The sequence below is a fragment of the Cherax quadricarinatus genome, chromosome 32 (assembly GCF_038502225.1).
Source record: "Cherax quadricarinatus isolate ZL_2023a chromosome 32, ASM3850222v1, whole genome shotgun sequence".
In the NCBI taxonomy this organism is placed as follows: Eukaryota; Metazoa; Arthropoda; class Malacostraca; order Decapoda; family Parastacidae; genus Cherax; species Cherax quadricarinatus.
Genome location: NC_091323.1, coordinates 15,562,327 through 15,582,936, shown reverse-complemented (window position 1 = coordinate 15,582,936; position 20,610 = coordinate 15,562,327). Strand labels below are relative to the sequence as shown.

General features: G+C 39.3%; 1 protein-coding gene across 2 annotated transcripts in view; it reads left to right on the top strand.

Moving 5' to 3' along the window:
* LOC128690322 (elongation factor-like GTPase 1) overlaps positions 1-20,610 on the top strand; it is a 93,181-nt gene that overhangs the window by 30,899 nt on the left and 41,672 nt on the right. For both annotated transcript variants that reach the window (XM_070090478.1, XM_070090479.1), the window contains exons 5-6: positions 5,760-6,016; positions 10,378-11,239. In XM_070090478.1, the coding sequence (XP_069946579.1) occupies positions 5,760-6,016; positions 10,378-11,239 (1,119 nt within the window). The remainder of the gene's footprint in view (positions 1-5,759; positions 6,017-10,377; positions 11,240-20,610) is intronic.

Below are 20,610 nucleotides of genomic sequence, written 5' to 3'. Positions count from 1 at the left end.
ATCCAAAACTAGACCACTTCTGCAATCACACAGTACAAATAGCTTTATACCAAAGCGTTTCCTCTTGCTTGGTATATATTGCTTGAATGAGAGTCTTCCTTTGAATAAAATCAAGGACTCATCAATAACAAGCTTCCTGAAGGGATAAAAATACATGCAGCACTTTTGTTTCAGGTACATAAACATATTTCTGATCTTATATAACCTGTCGCTTCTGTCAGGCCTGGTTTTGTCTGAAAAGTGTAACATACATAACAGTATCAGGAAATGATTGACACCTATAATGTCGCTAAAACCTGGAGTTGAAATCAGGCGTTCTGTTGCCCAGTATGTGGTGACAGTGTGCTTATACACATGTGGCATAAGCATTATTGTGGCAAAAAACAGGTACATTTCTGCCACAGTTGTCTCCTTCCAGTTGTGTAGCCGTGATTTTGGTGAGAGAATTGTATTTGCCATGGTGTAATCACAGTATGTGTTTGTTTCCCTGACAATGATGTCCATCAGGGGTTCATCGAAGAATAACTCAAAGCAGTCCAGTTCACTGGCATTGTTCCCAAGTGGACAAGATGGCTTTATTCCACTTTGTGTTTCATCAAAGTCATGGGGACTGGGAACAAACTCGTCACCGTCCTGCCAATCCCAGATGCGGTCTGCTGGTGGGGTCTGGATATTGTACCGTGGTTGTGGTTGTGCAGGTTGTGGTTGTGCAGGTTGTGGTGGTGCAGGTTTTGGGAGTGTGGGGTAGGGTGAGGCTGGTTGTTGTGCCGAGTCAGCAGCGTGGGTAGTAGTGTGGCCCGTTGATGGTGCCACATGGGCCGTGCCACCCTCACTATCACCACCACTGCCTGCTCCATCACTCACATCATTCATACCCATCGTTACAATATCGTCATCTTCACTATCAGGTCGTGGTGTAGGGCCACGGGATGTGCTCCCAGAGTTTCTCCTTCCCCTTGGAACAACATATGAAACACTACCAGACCGCATGCTACGTCGTACATACTGCCGCTTCACTTGGGAATATTCACTCTCACTGTCACTAGAACTGCTTTCAATGACCTTGAAAACACTATCACTATCACTGCTAACATCTGGGTGTTGTACACGACCAAATAGTTTCCTCTTTCGTCCTGGTACAGGCGAACGTGAACGTGAACAAGCCGGCCCAGCACCAGAGGTGGAAGGTTGTGGGTCATCTGGGTTTTCATCACTAATTACGTTATCCTGGGCACTTTTTCCAGTAACACTCACTTCAAAACCCTGGAATTCACTGTCACTGACATTTTCATCGCTGTTAGAGCTATCACTTGGGAACAAAAGACCTCCAGTCCGCCGAGGAGTGAGGAACTTCTTATCGAGAGGCATGGTGAAAATGGACTAACAACATGGCGTTCCCACAATGCACCGCTGGATCCCAGATTTTTTTCACAGGGTGCACACCGACCACTGAGACCCATTCTCTCTCATGTAGGCCTACAAGGCCTTTCCCGCTTGATTTGAAGCCGCTAGAATTTGTGCGTATAAATACGTCAGAAACATTGGCTCGTAAGACGTATTTATACGTCGGAAACAGTCAAAGGGTTAAAGGAGGGGTTTGGGATATTGGCAGTTTGGAGGGATTTGTTGTGTATCTTTGTATGTGTATGCTTCTAAACTGTTGTATTATGAGCACCTCTGCAAAAACAGTGATAATGTGCGAGTGTGGTGAAAGTGTTGAATGATGATGAAAGTATTTTCTTTTTGGGGATTTTCTTTCTTTTTTGGGTCACCCTGCCTTGGTGGGAGACGGCCGACTTGTTGAAAAAAAAAAAATATATATATATATATATATACAGAGAAGAGATTACTAGCCCCTTGCTCCCGGCATTTTAGTCGCCTCTTACAACACACATGGCTTGTGGAGGAAGAATTCTGTTCCACTTCCCAATGGAGATAAGAGGAAATAAACAAGAATAAGAACTAGAAAGAAAATAGAAGAAAACCCAGAGGGGTGTGTATATATGTGCTTGTACATGTATGTGTAGTGTGACCTAAGTGTAAGTAGAAGTAGCAAGACATACCTGAAATCTTGCATGTTCATGAGACAGAAAAAAGGACACCAGCAATCCTACCATCATGTAAAACAATTACAGGCTTTTGTTTTACACTCACTTGGCAGGATGGTAGGACGTCCCTGGGTGGTTGCTGTCTACCAACCTACTACCTAGGAAATTTTATACTACGTATTTTGGATATAAAGTACTGGTATGAATCTCGGCTATATATATCAAGCACAAATGATGCTAGGAGGCATTCACAAGCAAGACCTTAATGTAGACAAGAAACATGCATCCTTATTGGAAAATGTACATAATTACAAAAGAATATAACTGGAATTGGTTATTATTGCAACTGTCTAAAGTTACACCACATCACAAGGACAATGAAAAATTGACTATCTTCACACTGGTAATGTGTTGTAAAAAAAAAAAAAAAAAAAAAAAAAACTGGGGGTTAATGGCACAAAGGAACCCACAGAGAGCATGCAAGGTAAGAAGTATACAATCTGGTATAGTGTTACTGACAAGCTGTTGATGAGGACACTTACGTACAGTTTAAGACATTTGTTGAATAAATGTTTTATGAGTGGCTTCATCAATACTGATGAATCTGCTCAGGGCAAAATGTTCACTTTAATAAATGCCCTGAACTGTACATAAGCTATTTTTATCCAAGGAGTACAGTATGTTGACCAGTTGTGCAATTTGTGGCATGTAGCAGTGCACTGTGAGCATTATCAAGTCACCTTCACGGGACAACATGTGATTGCTTAAATCATTCATATGAGAGCATACCAACTTTGTCCAGTGGCTTCTTCAGTGCTGTAACATGCTTACTTCATCTCTTGTTCTCTCTGATGGTCTTGTTGTAGACACTAATTTCCTAAATGACACCAGTTTGCTTCATCAGCCATAACCACAACCCTTTCATCATGTCTTTTCCCTCACACAACCACCACCTTTCTTTTACCCCCTTACTCTCTTAACCCTCCCTTACTCATCCATCTTTTATAATTGTAAAATTTCCATTCTGTAGGTTATTTTTGTATGGAAGTAATGTTCTTGCTCTTGACTTTTTTTTATAAATTGTTGTACTGTATCATTTGCTCATTTAATTATTATTATTATTATTTTTATTAACATACTGGCCGATTCCCACCAAGGCAGGGTGGCCCGAAAAAGAAAAACTTTCACCATCATTCACTCCATCACTGTCTTGCCAGAAGGGTGCTTTACACTACAGTTTTTAAACTGCAACATTAACACCCCTCCTTCAGAGTGCAGGCACTGTACTTCCCATCTCCAGGACTCAAGTCCGGCCTGCTGGTTTCCCTGAATCCCTTCGTAAATGTTACTTTGCTCACACTCCAACAGCACATCAAGTATTAAAAACCATTTGTCTCCATTCACTCCTATCAAACACGCTCACGCATGCCCGCTGGAAGTCCAAGCCCCTCGCACACAAAACCTCCTTTACCCCCTCCCTCCAACCTTTCCTAGGCCGACCCCTACCCCGCCTTCCTTCCACTACAGACTGATACACTCCTGAAGTCATTCTGTTTCGCTCCATTATCTCTACATGTCTGAACCACCTCAACAACCCTTCCTCAGCCCTCTGGACAACAGTTTTGGCAATCCCGCACCTCCTCCTAACTTCCAAACTACGAATTCCCTGCATTATATTCACACCACACATTGCCCTCAGACATGACATCTCCACTGCCTCCAGCCTTCTCCTTGCTGCAACATTCATCACTCATGCTTCACACCCATACAGGAGCGTTGGTAAAACTATACTCTCATACATTCTCATGTATGAGAGTATAGTTTTACTCTCATGCTTCCAAGGACAAAGTTCTTTGTCTCCACAGACTCCTAAGTGCACCGCTCACCCTTTTCCCCTCATCAGTTCTATGATTCACCTCATCTTTCATAGACCCATCGGCTGACACGTCCACTTCTAAATATCTGAATACATTCACCTCCTCCATACTCTCTCCCTCCAATCTGATATCCAATCTTTCATCACCTAATCTTTTTATCCTCATAACCTTACTCTTTCCTGTATTCACTTTCAATTTTCTTCTTTTACATACCCTACCAAATTCATCCACCAACCTCTGCAACTTCAGAATCACCCAAGAGCACAGTGTCATCAGCAAAGAGCAACTGTGACAACTCCCACTTTGTGTGATTCTTTATCTTTTAACTCCACACCTCTTGCCAAGACCCTCGCATTTACTTCTCTTACAACCCCATCTATAAATTTATTGAACAACCACGGTGACATCACACATCCTTGTCTAAGGCTTACTTTTACTGGGAAATAATCTCCCTCTTTCCTACATACTCTAACTTGAGCCTCACTATCCTCGTAAAAACTCTTCACTGCTTTCAGTAACCTACCTCCTATACCATATATCTGCAACATCTGCCACATTGCTCCTCTATCCACCCTGTCATACGCCTTTTCCAAATCCATAAATGCCACAAAAACCTCTTTAGCCTTATCTAAATACTGTTCACTTATATGTTTCACTGTAAACACCTGGTCCACACACCCCCTACCTTTCCTAAAGCCTCCTTGTTCATCTGCTATCCTATTCTCCGTCTTACTGTTAATTCTTTCAATAATAACTCTACCATACACTTTACCAGGTATACTCAACAGACTTATCCCCCTATAATTTTTGCACACTTGTCCCCTTTGCCTTTATACAAAGGAACTATGCATGCTCTCTGCCAATCCCTAGGTACCTTACCCTCTTCCATACATTTATTAAATAATAGCACCAACCACTCCAAAACTATATCCCCACCTGCTTTTAACATTTCTATCTTTATCCCATCAATCCCAGCTGCCTTACCCCCTTTCATTTTACCTACTGCCTCACGAACTTCCCCCACACTCACAACTGGCTCTTTCTCACTCCTACAAGATGTTATTCCTCCTTGCCCTATACACAAAATCACAGCTTCCCTATCTTCATCAACATTCAACAATTCCTCAAAATATTCCCTCCATCTTCCCAATACCTCTAACTCTCCATTTAATAACTCCTATCCTATTTTTAACTGACAAATCCATTTGTTCTCTAGGCTTCCTTTACTTGTTAATCTCACTCCAAAACTTTTTCTTATTTTAAACAAAATTTGTTGATAACATCTCACCCACTCTCATTTGCTCTCTTTTTTACATTGCTTCACCACTCTCTTAACCTCTCTCTTTTTCTCCATATACTCTTCCCTCCTTGCATCACTTCTACTTTGTAAAAACTCATATGCTAACTTTTTCTCCCTTACTACTCTCTTTACATCATTCCACCAGTCGCTCCTCTTTCCTCCCGCACCCACTTTCCTGTAACCACAGACTTCTGCTGAACACTCTAACACTACATTTTTAAACCTACCTTTTTAAAATTTGTGATTAATTTATTGTATGCTGTATCACAAGTGGAAGTTCCCAGAAAGAGTTTTATACTTAAAAGCATTTAATTTGTATTATTAATCTCTTTCTGATAATTCTGTTTCTGTCTTTTCTCATTGCTCTATCTGTGCTAGAATTTCACTGGTGATTCCAGGAGCTTGAATTATCTATGCCATTCTTGCATGTAGTATATGTCAAATATGTTTTAAGGTCCATATGTAGTGGTAACATGTTAATGTTTTGCTCTCCTGCATAATAGTAAAATTAATGTTAGTTTTTCCTGTCACCAGGTTAATGCATACATGGGTGAACTGTATAACACTGCTGTCTTGGCCAAAGAATCTGAAGTAGAAGAAATACGTAAGCAGGCTGAAAGAGAGAGAAAGTTATCAGAGATTGAAAGAAAAGTCTCAGAGTGTGAAATGCCTGAAGCTCAGCGTATATTTGCTGACTGGGGCATAAACACAGTTGATGATTCTGATCTATATTTTTTGCCAGAGCTAGGCAATGTAGTCTTTGCAAGTGCTTATGATGGATGGGGTTTTAGGTAAGTTTCCATTTATTTTTGCACTTTGTTCTTAAGTGGTTGCTATCAGTAACATACAATACTGAAGCTAGGAATTTTAAATATAAAACAACTTATTTCCCTATTAACTTAAATATTCTGTTTGCCTATTTTTTACTTCCTATTGAAGACTTGTTAGGTAGTTGTATACTATACTTAATTATCCCAACATTTTTTAAATGCTCTTGTGATGAATACAGTATTTATAATAAAACCTTTTATGATCCATAGATTACACTCCTAAAAATCTGCACTCTGTAAAATGGGAAAATACATAAAATCTATCCTAGAAAACCCTTCAAAGTCACTATTTTAACCCGTTGAGGGTCCAAGCCGTAGATGTACACCTTGTTCACAGGATCCAAGAATTTAAAAAAAAAAATTTTCTTTTTTCTTATGAAATGGTGGAGAATTTTTTCTGAAGGTAATAAAACAAAAAGTGTGAAATTTGATGGAAAATTGATAAAATTATACTATCGCGAATTTTACTGCGTCAGCCATATTTACGCATCAGCGATTTTGCCCATTTTGACTCCTATTTTAGACCACTTACATTATTTCAGTCGACCAAATTCTTAGCTATTTCACTAGTATTACATGAATTTTTATTCACACCAAAAAATAGATTTACTGTTGTGCAATATTGTAATAATTGTATAAGTAATATCAGAGCATGCGTGAATGTATATTAAACCCACCAATTGACGTGTATTGGATGTATGATGTCACTCGTTTACTCATGGACATCGGCAAAAATTGAACATTTCTGCAATTTTCAGCTCAATTTCAAGCTATTTTCAATGCTAAAACCAATCAAAATCATCTCTATTTCTGTAATATATCTTCCATTCAATCAAATGAGACCAAGAAACTGTGAATACAACTGTAAAAACCGTACGAAAATACACTGCAAATTTGGTGTTTTAATCCAAACACATGGTTGCAGTTTTTCTCATGCACTGCATGCTGCAAGATTTGTTTTAAATGATGCACACTTGCCACATAGATACATTCTCTCATATCTAGGCTCAAATTTACTGCTCACAGCTTATCTGAGTGAGCTGAGCTTATGGCGTAGAACTACGGCTTGGACCCTGTGGACAAGGCAGATCTACGGCTTGAACTCTCAAAGGGTTAAACTAAGTGCTAGGTCAGAGTTTAGCTTTGCCCATCATGCACCTTGCGAGGCAGGATTATATTGTACTGTGCACACTCACTGCACAGACTCATTCTCTTGTATCTAGGCCATAATTACCACTTAAAGTTTATATGAATGAGCTGAGCTCATGATGTAGATCAGTGTAACGGACCCTGGCGTCAGTGATGTAGTTTTGAGTGATGGACAGTCAAAGGGTTAAATCACTTGCAGAGGCAACTCCTCGAGAGGAAATTTCTGGCCTAATTATTAGTCATAATTTATCACAAGAATTAACAACTTGGCATCTACATTGTAAACAATTGTTTGCCATCCTAATGATGCTACAGTTAACTTATGACACTGAGCTTGGCTCTATAATGACTATTGATTTTATGTCATCACTAAAGGCTCTTGACTTCCATAATGACTAACAACATGCTCTTTGGAGAAGCCAGATATAGATGCTCAGAAATCCAGGAAAAACGAATGAAATTTTTTTATCTATTCCATCGCATATTTGATACTCTTTCATGATAAAGTTGATATGTTAACAAAAAAAAAGTACCCTGAAGGAGAATGTAGAATATAACTGGTGCATCTGTGTTTAGCTAGGAATAATAATAGAAGTAAATAATGAAATTGGAAGTTACAGGAATGCAATTAGAAGCCTGAGTAGATCAATAACCCACTATGATAACATGAACATAGATAAGTACATTTGTGGAGTAACTTGCAATGTGACGGACTTATGTTGCAGTGGCCAGGCTTAGGCTTGGTTACAAGTACTTCTGGCAGTTTGGTAGACACTGATGATGATCAAACTAAATGCAAAGTATGTGGTCAGGCATTTGGTCACTGTCTTGAGCACTGTGCTTAATTGTCCACTTATTGAGTAATATAGAGATACAGTATAATAACATATGTGACATGTCAAGATATCTTATTAATGAAAATAAGTTACCAGACATATTAAGGAAATTTCCTAAATGTGCTTGCAATAGGAGAGTGAACTATAAGTATAAATCCAGATGTACTCCTGTAAACTCTTTTGGGGTCTAGTTCCTAGGCCTTCTGTGTATCCATTTGTTCTTGTGCTGCCGTCCATAGGATGGATATGGGGTGCATAATAAACTAAACCGCTTCAGCAACAAAATAAAAATCAACCGTGTATAAGATTTTTTTTTTTTTTTTTTTTTTTTTTTTTTTTTTTTTTTAAGAAAAAATACACAATGGCTTATGAGGGAGTAAATATAAAGTACAGTGGAATGTCTACTTGTGAGTGCATCCATGTGCGAGTTTTTCCAGATGCGAGCAGTCGCTTGGTCAATTTTTTGCTTTCAGACGCGAGCAAAATTTCCAGATGCGAGCAGGCCTCAAGGGAGGTTCCATGATGTTGGTGAGGGGCTCTTCCTCTTGATCTAGGGAATTGGATCTCAGTTTGTTGGACTATCACATTGAAACTTGGGCAATGTATGATGGAGAGATGCTTCTGAAAGTACACCAAAAATGAAAGAAATCAGACCATAAATAACGGAGTTTGCTTCTCAGCCATTAGCCACCCCTTAGCGGTATTTTTGTATGGTTTTTATGGTTGTATTCTCGTTTTTTTAATCTCATTTGATAGAATGGAAGATATGTTACAGAAACAGGTATAAGTTTGATTGGTTTCAAGACAAAAAGTACCTTGAAATTGAGCTCAAAGTAGCAGAAATGTTTGTTTGGCGATGTACAAGAGTAAACAAATGACATCACTGTCCATTCCAATATGCAGTCATGAATGGGATGACATTATTTATAAAATTATTACAATAATGCAGTAGTCTGTATAACAGTAAATCTTCTATTTTTTGTGTGAATAAAAAGTACAAATTATATATACAGTGGACCCCCGCATAATGATCACCTCCGAATGCGACCAATTATGTAAGTGTATTTATGTAAGTGCGTTTGTACGTGTATGTTTGGGGGTCTGAAATGGACTAATCTACTTCACAATATTCCTTATGGGAACAAATTCGGTCAGTACTGGCACCTGAACATACTTCTGGAGTGAAAAAATATCGTTAACCAGGGGTCCACTGTATTGTAATAATAATAATAATAATATACATATAATAACGGTATAATATATAATAATAATAGAATAATAATAATAATATAATACATAAAATAATACATACATGTATAATAATAATGTACTATATAATAAATATAATAATAGACTGCTTCAAAAGGCCGTCTCTAGATGGCAGTGATTACCACAACAAAGCGGGAGCGATTGTGGCCTCCTCCACCTGTCATATAATGACATTTTTTATTCATTCTAGAGTATATATCAGGTTTCTGTTATTTATATTGTTTAGTATGTAATATTAGATGAATTATGATAGATAAATAAGCTGTAAAGATGATATTAGCAAAATATTGAAGCATCTTGTCGTGCCTCCTGAGAGCCAGAACAGATTAATTGTATTTCAGTTAATTTAAATGAGGAAAATTGACTCTGCAAACGAGCAAATCCAGATGTGAGCAAGGACATGGAATGGATTAAACTCATAAGCAGAGGTTCCACTGTATTCTAATTATTAGGCTTAGACTAAAATAAACTTTTTGTCCAATAAGAAAAGCGAAGACAACGTATGAAGTCATGCAAAGATACAAAAGAATAAAGAAAGATGATTTTTCAATACTTTCAACACTGAGCACAAGAGGCTGCAGTTCTGCACCAAGGAAAAAGTAAGATAAAATAAGAGGTAATTCTAGAACCACTGGAAATTGAAAGAATAAATTAAAAACTGAATTTAGAACACAGTGATCAGTTCTGCTCCTGTGACTACAAATAGGAAACAGGTAATCTCACTCATATGCATAGTACAGTGGAACCTTGGTGTTTGAACTTAATTGGTTATTGGGTGGTGTTCGAACTCCGAAAGGTTCTGTATCTGATACAGTATTTATTAGGTGCATTCGGACTCAAGAAAAATGTTCAAAAACTAGATCAGTTTTTTCTGAACAAAATTATTCGGGCTCCAGTTCATTCGATATTTGGTATGTTTGAACACCAAGGTTCCACTGTATGAGAGAAAGTAAATAGGATATATTACTTTATAAATATAGGACCCATTAAAGTTCCTGCTATTGCTTCTATTTTTAGATTAATTTTCAGTTTTCATATGTTCTTTTAATTTTTATTTTTATTTTTCAGTATTCACCATTTTGCTAATCTATTTTCTGCAAAATTGGGGATGAATAAAGCTGTCCTCAACAAAACTTTGTGGGGAGACTACTATATAACTACAAAAGGTGGTGAGAAAAAAATTGTATCTGGTGCACGTGATAAACGAAAGAATCCTCTTTTTGTTACAATCTTGGAAAATCTTTACAAAGTTTATGATACTATTATGGTGAAAAAAGACAAATATGAAACTGAGAAATTGGCAGAGACTTTAGGAGTGAAGATTCCGATGAGTATACGCAAGTCAACAGATATGCGATTAAAACTTAATTGCCTGTGTAGTGGTTGGCTTCCCTTAGCTTCAGCAGTCTTGGAGATGGTTGTTGAACATTTACCAAGTGCAGCAGACATGTCAGAAGAACGTGCAACAAAGCTTATGTGTTCAGCAACTCAGAGGTTTGATTCCCTGCCACCAGAAACACAAAAACTTAAAAAAGCTTTTATGAAATGTAGTAGTGACAAAAATGAGCCACTTATTGTTTATATCTCAAAGATGTTTGGTGTGCAGAGAGAACTCCTTCCAGTGGACAAAAATACTGGAATAAAGGTAACTCATGAAAATGTCAGTCAGGGCTTGTTGTCAGAAAAAGAAATAGCAACACGCAGGGACGTATTACGTCGCAGGAAGGAAGCCACACTTGTAGCTGTTAACACCGAATCTGGTCAAGAAAGAATCTTAACAACAGAAGAAAATGAAGAGTTGACAAGTCAGCAGGAACAAATAATGAAGGATAAAGAAGAAAAAGTAGAGGAAGAGAGAAAGGGGATGAATGAGGAGGTGTTTGTTGCCTTTGCACGTGTCTTCAGTGGAACTCTCAGAACTGGGCAAAAGGTAAGCTCTCACTGTTTTTCTGAATGTACACACACAGTGAGATTTGTCTCCCATTTGCATAACTTTAGTTGTTGTATAACTTAATTCCAGGGATCATATCTGTGACCCAGTCTTGAACCTGGCCTCCTTGTTGGTTTGTGGTTTGAAAACTCAAACTATTTGTGCTCACAGCATGAAGTCTGACATAGGCACCACAGCTTGTCAGATCATTTAATTTTAGGTATAGGATTTTTTATTTATACGTATATTCTTCTTTCAACAAACTGGCTGTATCTCACTGAGGCAGGGTGGCCCAAAAAGAAAAACGAAAGTTTCTCTTTTTAAATTTAGTAATTTATACAGAAGGGGTTACTAGCCCCTTGCTCCTGGCATTTTAGTCACCTCTTACAACATGCATGGCTTACAGAGGAAGAATTCTGTTCCACTTCCCCATGGAGATAAGAGGAAATAAACAAGAACTAGAAAGAAAATAGAAGAAAACCCAGAGGGGTGTGTATATATGTGCTTGTACATGTATGTGTAGTGTGACCTAAGTGTAAGTAGAAGTAGCAAGACTTAACTGAAATCTTGCATGTTTGAGACAGAAAAAAGGACACCAGCAATCCTACCATCATGTAAAACAATTCCAGGCTTTTGTTTTACTCACTTGGCAGGACGGTAGTACGTACCTCCCTGGGCGGTTGGTGTCTACCAACCTACTACCTAGATTATTTATATATATCTAGTAGTAAATGATTGGTATGTTAATTTTTTTTTTATGGTTTCCCTATATGCGTTTGTATGTGAAATCTTTTTCCAAATATTTGTCACTATGGTATCCCTAGTTTTTTTTTTTTTTTTTTAGTTTAGTTTTCTTTTGTGTGTGTGTGTGTTTTGAAAAAACTATTTGATGGTTGGAATAGACTTGATTTTGTTTCTCATATCTTTCATGGTTTGTTTTTATTTACTCACTTGTTTTCAGGGGTCTAGTACTAGCTTCTGCCTCTTTACCTCTTATCAACTGGTTTCACCAATTTCTAACCTCCAGGGCCTGCTCGCGTATTTTGAAATTGTGTATTATACGATGTTTTGCTTTCATTTCTTTAGTATAGTGCTTTTTCCCTATCCTGAGGCTGATACTAACATTCGTATGGTTCATCTTCATTTTTAGCTACTATCTTTTTCTCATGACACTCTCTCATGTCTCAAACAACGTGTCCGTATATAATCCACTGAGCATTTTATGCTGTGATCATGTTCTTCCTGGTCCTCTCTTTTAGTTCGAATTCCTCAGCCACTCTATAGTCCTTGTATTACTGTTTCCTCTATTGATAGGTGTAGCTTAACATTTGTGGTTTAACAGTATTCTATTTACCTTCACTTTTTATTGTATATTTTTGTAGTTAGATAATCCCTGTGCTCTTGGTGTCCTGTCTTCAGTTATGTGTTATTCTGTGAAGATGTTTTAAGTTTCCACTGATTGTAAGACAGACTAGGGGACCTCCTTTCTTCAACCTCATTCCTTTTTTTTAAAGCTTTAAGTTACAGTCTCTTGTTCTCTGATAATTGTTCTAAGACGTCTTCTTTATAATGTGATAATGTGAGTGTGGTGAAAGTGTTGAATGATGATGAAAGTATTTTCTTTTTGGGGATTTTCTTTCTTTTTTGGGTCACCCTGCCTCGGTGGGAGACGGCCGACTTGTTGAAAAAAAAAAATTACATTTTTAATAATACAGTGGAACTTCAGCGTTCGAATGCCTCATGCAAACTTTTCAGGATACAAACAGTCGTTTGGTCGATTTTTTGCTTCTGGATACAAACAAAATTTCAGGATGCGGACTTCCCCCTGAAGGGAGGTTCCTTGGTGAGGGGCTCTTGATCTAGGGAATTGGATCTGTGCTCCGGTTCCCTAAATTAATAATAATAATACGTACGTACTACTACTAATAATAATAGTACGTATAATATACGTAATAATACAGTGGTACCCCGAGTTTCATACAGCTCCCAACTCGAACACTTGTGTAAGTGTATTATTGTAAGTGCTTTTGTTAGTGTAGTTTTGGGGGTCTGCACCGGACTAATCTAATTTACATTATTCCTCATGGGAACAAATTCGTTCAGTAACAGCGCTCGAACAGCCTTCTGGAATGAATTATGGCCAAAACTCTGGGTACCACTGTATAATATAATAATAATAATATAATAATAATAATATAATACTATAATAATTATAATAGTATACAGTGGACCCTCGACCAATGATGGCATTGACTAATGATAAAATTGGGTAGCGATGCGCTTTTGCGTAAAAATATTGGCTCGACCAACAATGAAAAACTCGGGTAAGGACATTTGTCTGAAACGTGTCCGGCTGTCTGTCCAGCCTGAGCACCTCAGCTGTCCTGCCTTCAGCTAGTGTGCCATTGTTTACAAGCCAGGGCGGACAGTTCCACGCATACATGCGATACATTTTGTATTATTCCATTGTTTTTAGTGCTTGTAACTGCTAAATAAGCCACCATGGGCCCAAAGAAAGCCTCTAGTGCCAACCCTGTGGTAAAAAGGGTGAGAAAAACTATCGAAATACTATCGTACCAAAGTCAGCTGTTGCTGCACCACGGTCAGCTGTTGCTACACCACGGTCAGCTGTTGCTGCACCATGGTCAGCTGTTGCTGCACCACGGTCAGCTGTTGCTGCACCACGGTCAGCTGTTGCTGCACCACGGTCAGCTGTTGCTGCACCACGGTCAGCTGTTGCTGCACCACGGTCAGCTGTTGCTGCACCACGGTCAGCTGTTGCTGCACCATGGTCAGCTGCTGCTGCACCGTGGTCTGCTGCTGTTGCTGCACCGTGGTCTGCTGCTGTTGCTGCACCGTGGTCTGCTGCTGTTGCTGCACCGTGGTCTGCTGCTGTTGCTGCACCGTGGTCTGCTGCTGTTGCTGCACCACGGGCTGCTGCTGTTGCTGCACTACGGTCAGCTGCTGCTGCACCACCGTCTGCTGCTGCTGCACCACCGTCAGCTGCTGCTGCACCACCGTCAGCTGCTGCTGCACCACCGTCAGCTGTACTACTCGAAGATGTGGAGTGTGTGTTGTTGGTGTGGCTTAACAAAAAACAATTACCGATAACGAGAAACAATTAACCCCAGAGGGTTAGCCACCCAGGATAACCCAAGAAAGTCGGTGCGTCACCGAGGACTGTCTAACTTATTTCCATTGGGGTTCTTAATCTTGTCCCCCAGGATGCTACCCACACCAGTCGACTAACACCCAGGTGAACAGGAAAAAATGCCTGGAACTAGTGCTCATATTGGTGAATTTAAGGCCAGGAATGGTTGGTTTGAGAGATTTAAGAATCGTAGTGGCATACACAGTGTGATAAGACATGGCGAAGCTGAAAAATTCCAACCCCAACAAGTGTTCAATTGTGACGAAACAGGCCTGCTCTGGAAGAAAATGCCAAACAGGACCTACATTACTCAGGAGGAAAAGGCACTCCCAGAACACAAGCCTATGAAAGACAGGCTAACTCTCATGTTTTGTTGTATGCTAGTGGGGATTGCAAAGCGAAGCCTTTATTCGTGTATCACTCTGAAAATCCCAGTGTTCAAGAAAGTCTCTCATCACTCATCAATACTCTTCAATAAAGGCAAGTGTCGTTTTAGTATTTATGTATTTATTGTGCATGTTTCATTAAACTAAGGGAGGAGGAAGTTCGGGCGAGATATAAGCGACTATTGGCAGAAAGGTGGGCTAGTGCAAAGATGAGTAGTGGGGGGGTTGAAGAGGGTTGGAATAGTTTTAAAAATGCAGTATTAGAATGTGGGGCAGAAGTTTGTGGTTATAGGAGGGTGGGGGCAGGAGGAAAGAGTTGATTGGTGGAATGATGAAGTAAAGGGTGTGATAAAAGAGAAAAAGGTAGCTTACGAGAGGTTTTTACAAAGCAGAAGTGTTATAAGAAGAGCAGAGTATATGGAGAGTAAAAGAAAGGTGAAGAGAGTGGTGAGAGAGTGCAAAAGGAGAGCAGATGAAAGAGTGGGAGAGGCACTGTCAAGAAATTTTAATGAAAATAAGAAAAAATTTTGGAGTGAGTTAAACAAGTTAAGAAAGCCTAGGGAAAGTATGGATTTGTCAGTTAAAAACAGAGTAGGGGAGTTAGTAGATGGGGAGAGGGAGGTATTAGGTAGATGGCGAGAATATTTTGAGGAACTTTTAAATGTTAAGGAAGAAAGGGAGGCGGTAATTTCATGCACTGGCCAGGAAGGTATACCATCTTTTAGGAGTGAAGAAGAGCAGAATGTAAGTGTGGTGGAGGTACGTGAGGCATTACGTAGAATGAAAGGGGGTAAAGCAGCTGGAACTGATGGGATCATGACAGAAATGTTAAAAGTAGGGGGGGGGGGTATAGTGTTGGAGTGGTTGGTACTTTTGTTTAATAAATGTATGAAAGAGGGGAAGGTACCTAGGGATTGGCGGAGAGCATGTATAGTCCCTTTATATAAAGGGAAAGGGGACAAAAGAGATTGTAAAAATTATAGAGGAATAAGTTTACTGAGTATACCAGGAAAAGTATACGGTAGGGTTATAATTGAAAGAATTAGAGGTAACACAGAATGTAGAATTGTGGACGAGCAAGGAGGCTTCAGAGTGGGTAGGGGATGTGTAGATCAAGTGTTTACATTGAAGCATATATGTGAACAGTATTTAGATAAAGGTAGGGAAGTTTTTATTGCATTTATGGATTTAGAAAAGGCATATGATAGAGTGGATAGAGGAGCAATGTGGCAGATGTTGCAAGTATATGGAATAGGTGGTAAGTTACTAAATACTGTAAAGAGCTTTTATGAGGATAGTGAGGCTCAGGTTAGGGTGTGTAGAAGAGAGGGAGAATACTTCCCGGTAAAAGTAGGTCTTAGACAGGGATGTGTAATGTCTCCATGGTTGTTTAATATATTTATAGATGGGGTTGTAAAAGAAGTAAATGCTAGGGTGTTCGGGAGAGGGGTGGGATTAAATTATGGGGAATCAAATTCAAAATGGGAATTGACACAGTTACTTTTTGCTGATGATACTGTGCTTATGGGAGATTCTAAAGAAAAATTGCAAAGGTTAGTGGATGAGTTTGAGAATGTGTGTAAAGGTAGAAAGTTGAAAGTGAACATAGAAAAGAGTAAGGTGATGAGGGTATCAAATGATTTAGATAAAGAAAAATTGGATATCAAATTGGGGAGGAGGAATATGGAAGAAGTGAATGTTTTCAGATACTTGGGAGTTGACGTGTCGGCGGATGGATTTATGAAGGATGAGGTTAATCATAGAATTGATGAGGGAAAAAAGGTGAGTGGTGCGTTGAGGTATATGTGGAGTCAAAAAACGTTATCTATGGAGGCAAAGAAGGGAATGTATGAAAGTATAGTAGTACCAACACTCTTATATGGATGTGAAGCTTGGGTGGTAAATGCAGCAGCGAGGAGACGGTTGGAGGCAGTGGAGATGTCCTGTCTAAGGGCAATGTGTGGTGTAAATATTATGCAGAAAATTCGGAGTGTGGAAATTAGGAGAAGGTGTGGAGTTAATAAAAGCATTAGTCAGAGGGCAGAAGAGGGGTTGTTGAGGTGGTTTGGTCATTTAGAGAGAATGGATCAAAGTAGAATGACATGGAAAGCATATAAATCTTTAGGGGAAGGAAAGAGGGGTAGGGGTCGTCCTCGAAAGGGTTGGAAAGAGGGGGTAAAGGAGGTTTTGTGTGTGAGGGGCTTGGACTTCCAGCAAGCGTGCATGAGCGTGTTAGATAGGAGTGAATGGAGACGAATGATACTTGGGACCTGACGATCTGTTGGAGTGTGAGCAGGGTAATATTTAGTGAAGGGATTCAGGGAAACCGGTTATTTTCATATAGTCGGACTTGAGTCCTGGAAATGGGAAGTACAATGCCTGCACTTTAAAGGAGGGGTTTGGGATATTGGCAGTTTGGAGGGATATGTTGTGTATCTCTATACGTATATGCTTCTAAACTGTTGTATTCTGAGCACCTCTGCAAAAGCAGTGATAATGTGTGAGTGTGGTGAAAGTGTTGAATGATGATGAAAGTATTTTCTTTTTGGGGATTTTCTTTCTTTTTTTTGGGTCACCCTGCCTCGGTGGGAGACGACCGACTTGTTGAAAAAAAAAAAAGTTTCATTAATAACAAAAAAGGCACAATACCATGAGTGGAACGATACTCAAATAACCCGCACATAGAAGAGAGGAGCTTATGACGACGTTTTGGTCCTATTTCTACCATTTACAAAGTCGTCGCCGCCACCACCACCACCCCTCCTCCTCCTCTTTTTCTTCTTTTTCTTCTGTGTGGGTTATTTGTGCATGTCTCATTGTTTGCTTTGTAGGGGAATGTATATTTCATGTAAAAAGAATTATTTTTTTTTAAACTTTTGACTGTCTGGAACAGATTAATTGGATTTCCATTATTTCTTATGGGGAAAATTAATTCGGCTAAGCACAAGCTCTCTGGAACGGATTAAAGTTGTTAGTCAAGGGTCTACTATACTATAATAAGTGAGTTTGAGAAAAAAGGACGAAACGAAATGAACTCTTGACAGCATAGGACCTGTCACCTGCCTTGTAAATAGGTATTACACATGCCGTTTTCCACTTGTCTGGCACTATGACGGTTTGTAGTGATATATTGAAAAGATTAGCCAAAGGTATGCTAAGTTCCTCTTTACATTCCTTTAAAACCCTTGCAAACAGTTCAACAGGGCCTGGGGATTTGTTAGGTTTTAATTTCGCTATTTGTCTGAGGACCATGTCACTAGTTACCCTAATCGCGCATAGTTTATCGTCCTGTTCTGCATAATTTATTTATTTCTGGAATTTCGCTAGTATCTTCCTGAGTAAAAACTGAGAGGAAGTAGGTATTGAAAAGTTCACACATTTCCTTATCACTGTCAGTGATCTGACCTGAGTTACTCTTAAGTGGGCCTATCTTGTCCCTAATCTTACTTCTGTATACCTGAAAGAACCCTTTTGGGTTAGTCTTCGAATCCCTTGCGACTTTAGCCTCATAATCCCTTTTTGCCCTTCTCCTCTTTTGATATGCCTATATATCTCTCTCTCTTGACCAAAGAGATGTTTTAATCTATTGTTTATCCATTTGGGATCATTTTTGCTAGATCCTTACTTGGGACAATACGTCATATTGGCAACCAAACCTACCTACCTGAGACATAGTAAGGTCATCCCAATTTAGCCCACCCAGGTAATTTCTCATATCCATGAAGTCGGCCAAGCAGAAATCTGGGACAGCAACTTGATTGCAGTTATCTGGGTAATTCCATGATACATATATTGAAACTAAGTGATTTGTGATCGCTTTGCCTTAGCTCATCATTAACGTCAAGATTATTAATTAATGATTCTTTGTTGGCAAGAACCAAGTCAAGCAGATTGTTTCCTCTAGTTGGTTCTGTCACAAACTTTTAAAAAGCAGTCCTGAACCGTATCAAGAAAGTCACTAGACTCGAGATTTCCTGTCACACTGTTCCAATCAATTTGTCTAAAGTTAAAATCTCCCATTAACACAACATTTTCACATCTAGATGCCTTATGAATTTCGTCCCATAGCAGCCTACCGCACTCTCTATCAAGGTTTGGGGCCTATAAATCACACCCAAAATTAATTTTTCACGACCTTCGAGAAACTGTAGCCAAGCAGTTTCTGTTTCTGATGTTTCTAATCTTACATCTTGTTTAACACAACAATTTAAATTCTCTCACATACATCGACACTCCTCCACCGTTCCTGTTGACCCTATAGTGTGGAATAGTTTATAACCCTGTATGTTGCATTTAGAAGGCATTTCTCTGTCTTTCAATGATAAATTAGACACATGTGCAACTCTTGGGTATCTTTATTGAGGAAATGTTTTGCCACACATTGGCTTCATCAGTCCATACAAAGGAGAATCGTGAAGAACAGGAGGAGAATGAGGTAATCAGTCCCTCAACCTTGAGTCGATGTGGTCAGTCCATCAATCTTGAATAGAATACAGCATATGAGCAGAGAAGTGGCTTATATAACATAGGCAGGAGAGGTGCAGCAGTTGTAGGTGGTGTCATATTTGTCCAATGTGGAAGAAGGTCGTGCCCAAGGGTTAGGCAAGCGAAGAATTCCCAAGTATTAAGATCCCAAGAAGTTTCAGTGTCTGACAATATTGTAGATGAATGGTTCAAAGAACTGACATATTGATAAATTAAGACACATGTGCAACTCTTGGGTATCTTTATTGAGGAAACGTTTTGGCACACAGTGGCTTCATCAGTCCATACAAGGGAGAATCGTGAAGAACAGGAGAAGAATGAGGAGGAGAAGGTTGAGGGACTGATTACCTCATTCTCCTCCTGTTCTTCACGATTCTCCTTTGTATGGACTGATGAAGCCACTGTGTGATGAAATGTTTCCTCAATAAAGATACCCAAGAGTTGCACATGTGTCTAATTTATCAACGTGTCAGTTCTTTGAACCTTTCATCTACAATCTGTCTTTCAAGTTGAACCAGGTCTATTACCTGCACTTGCAAGTAATCTTAACTCGTCTGTCTTATTTCTTAGACTCTTACTATTTGTATAGTAAACCTTAAGGGAGCTAGTCACTCGTTGCCCTCTACTATCTCTTTGTTGAGCAGTTGCTTTGCCTTTACTAGCAACTTTATTTTGAATATTGTCTTTTAAATGTATCCCTGGGGTATCCTGGTAATAACTGATATTTTCAACCCTAATACTGCAGCTTGATTGTTTCTCACAGACACCCATACCTCTATAATCTATCAGTTTAAATTCCTAGACAAGTCATCAATGACTCCCTCAATCGAATTGGCTAATGCAACCACTCCAACCCCAGAGAGATGAACCCCATCCCTTGCATACATATCATGCTTGCCATAGAATTTGTCCCGGTTATCAATGAATATGATTGCAAGTTCCTTGCAGTACCTCTCTAGCCAGCAATTTATAACAATTTCCCTAGACATCCATTCATTGCTCACTTCCCTTCTAGGCAAGATACTACATATGATTGGGATCCCTCCCTTAGACCTGACGACTTTTATGGCTGACCTTTACTTACCCAGCAGCTCCTGTCTCCAGCCCTTCCTGATGTCATTTCCAACAGCACTAAGACAGATAATGGGCTTGTTCCCATTACCTGACATATTATTATCCAACCTGCTGACTGTCACCAACACCAGCTCCTGGGAGGCACACCCTCTGTCTGACCTTCCTGTCTCTGTTACAGAAAGCATGGTCCATATATCTTACCTGAGAATCTCCTACAGTTAGAATATTTTTACCTTGATTAGCAGGGGAGTCAGTGGTACCTTTTACCTCACTAA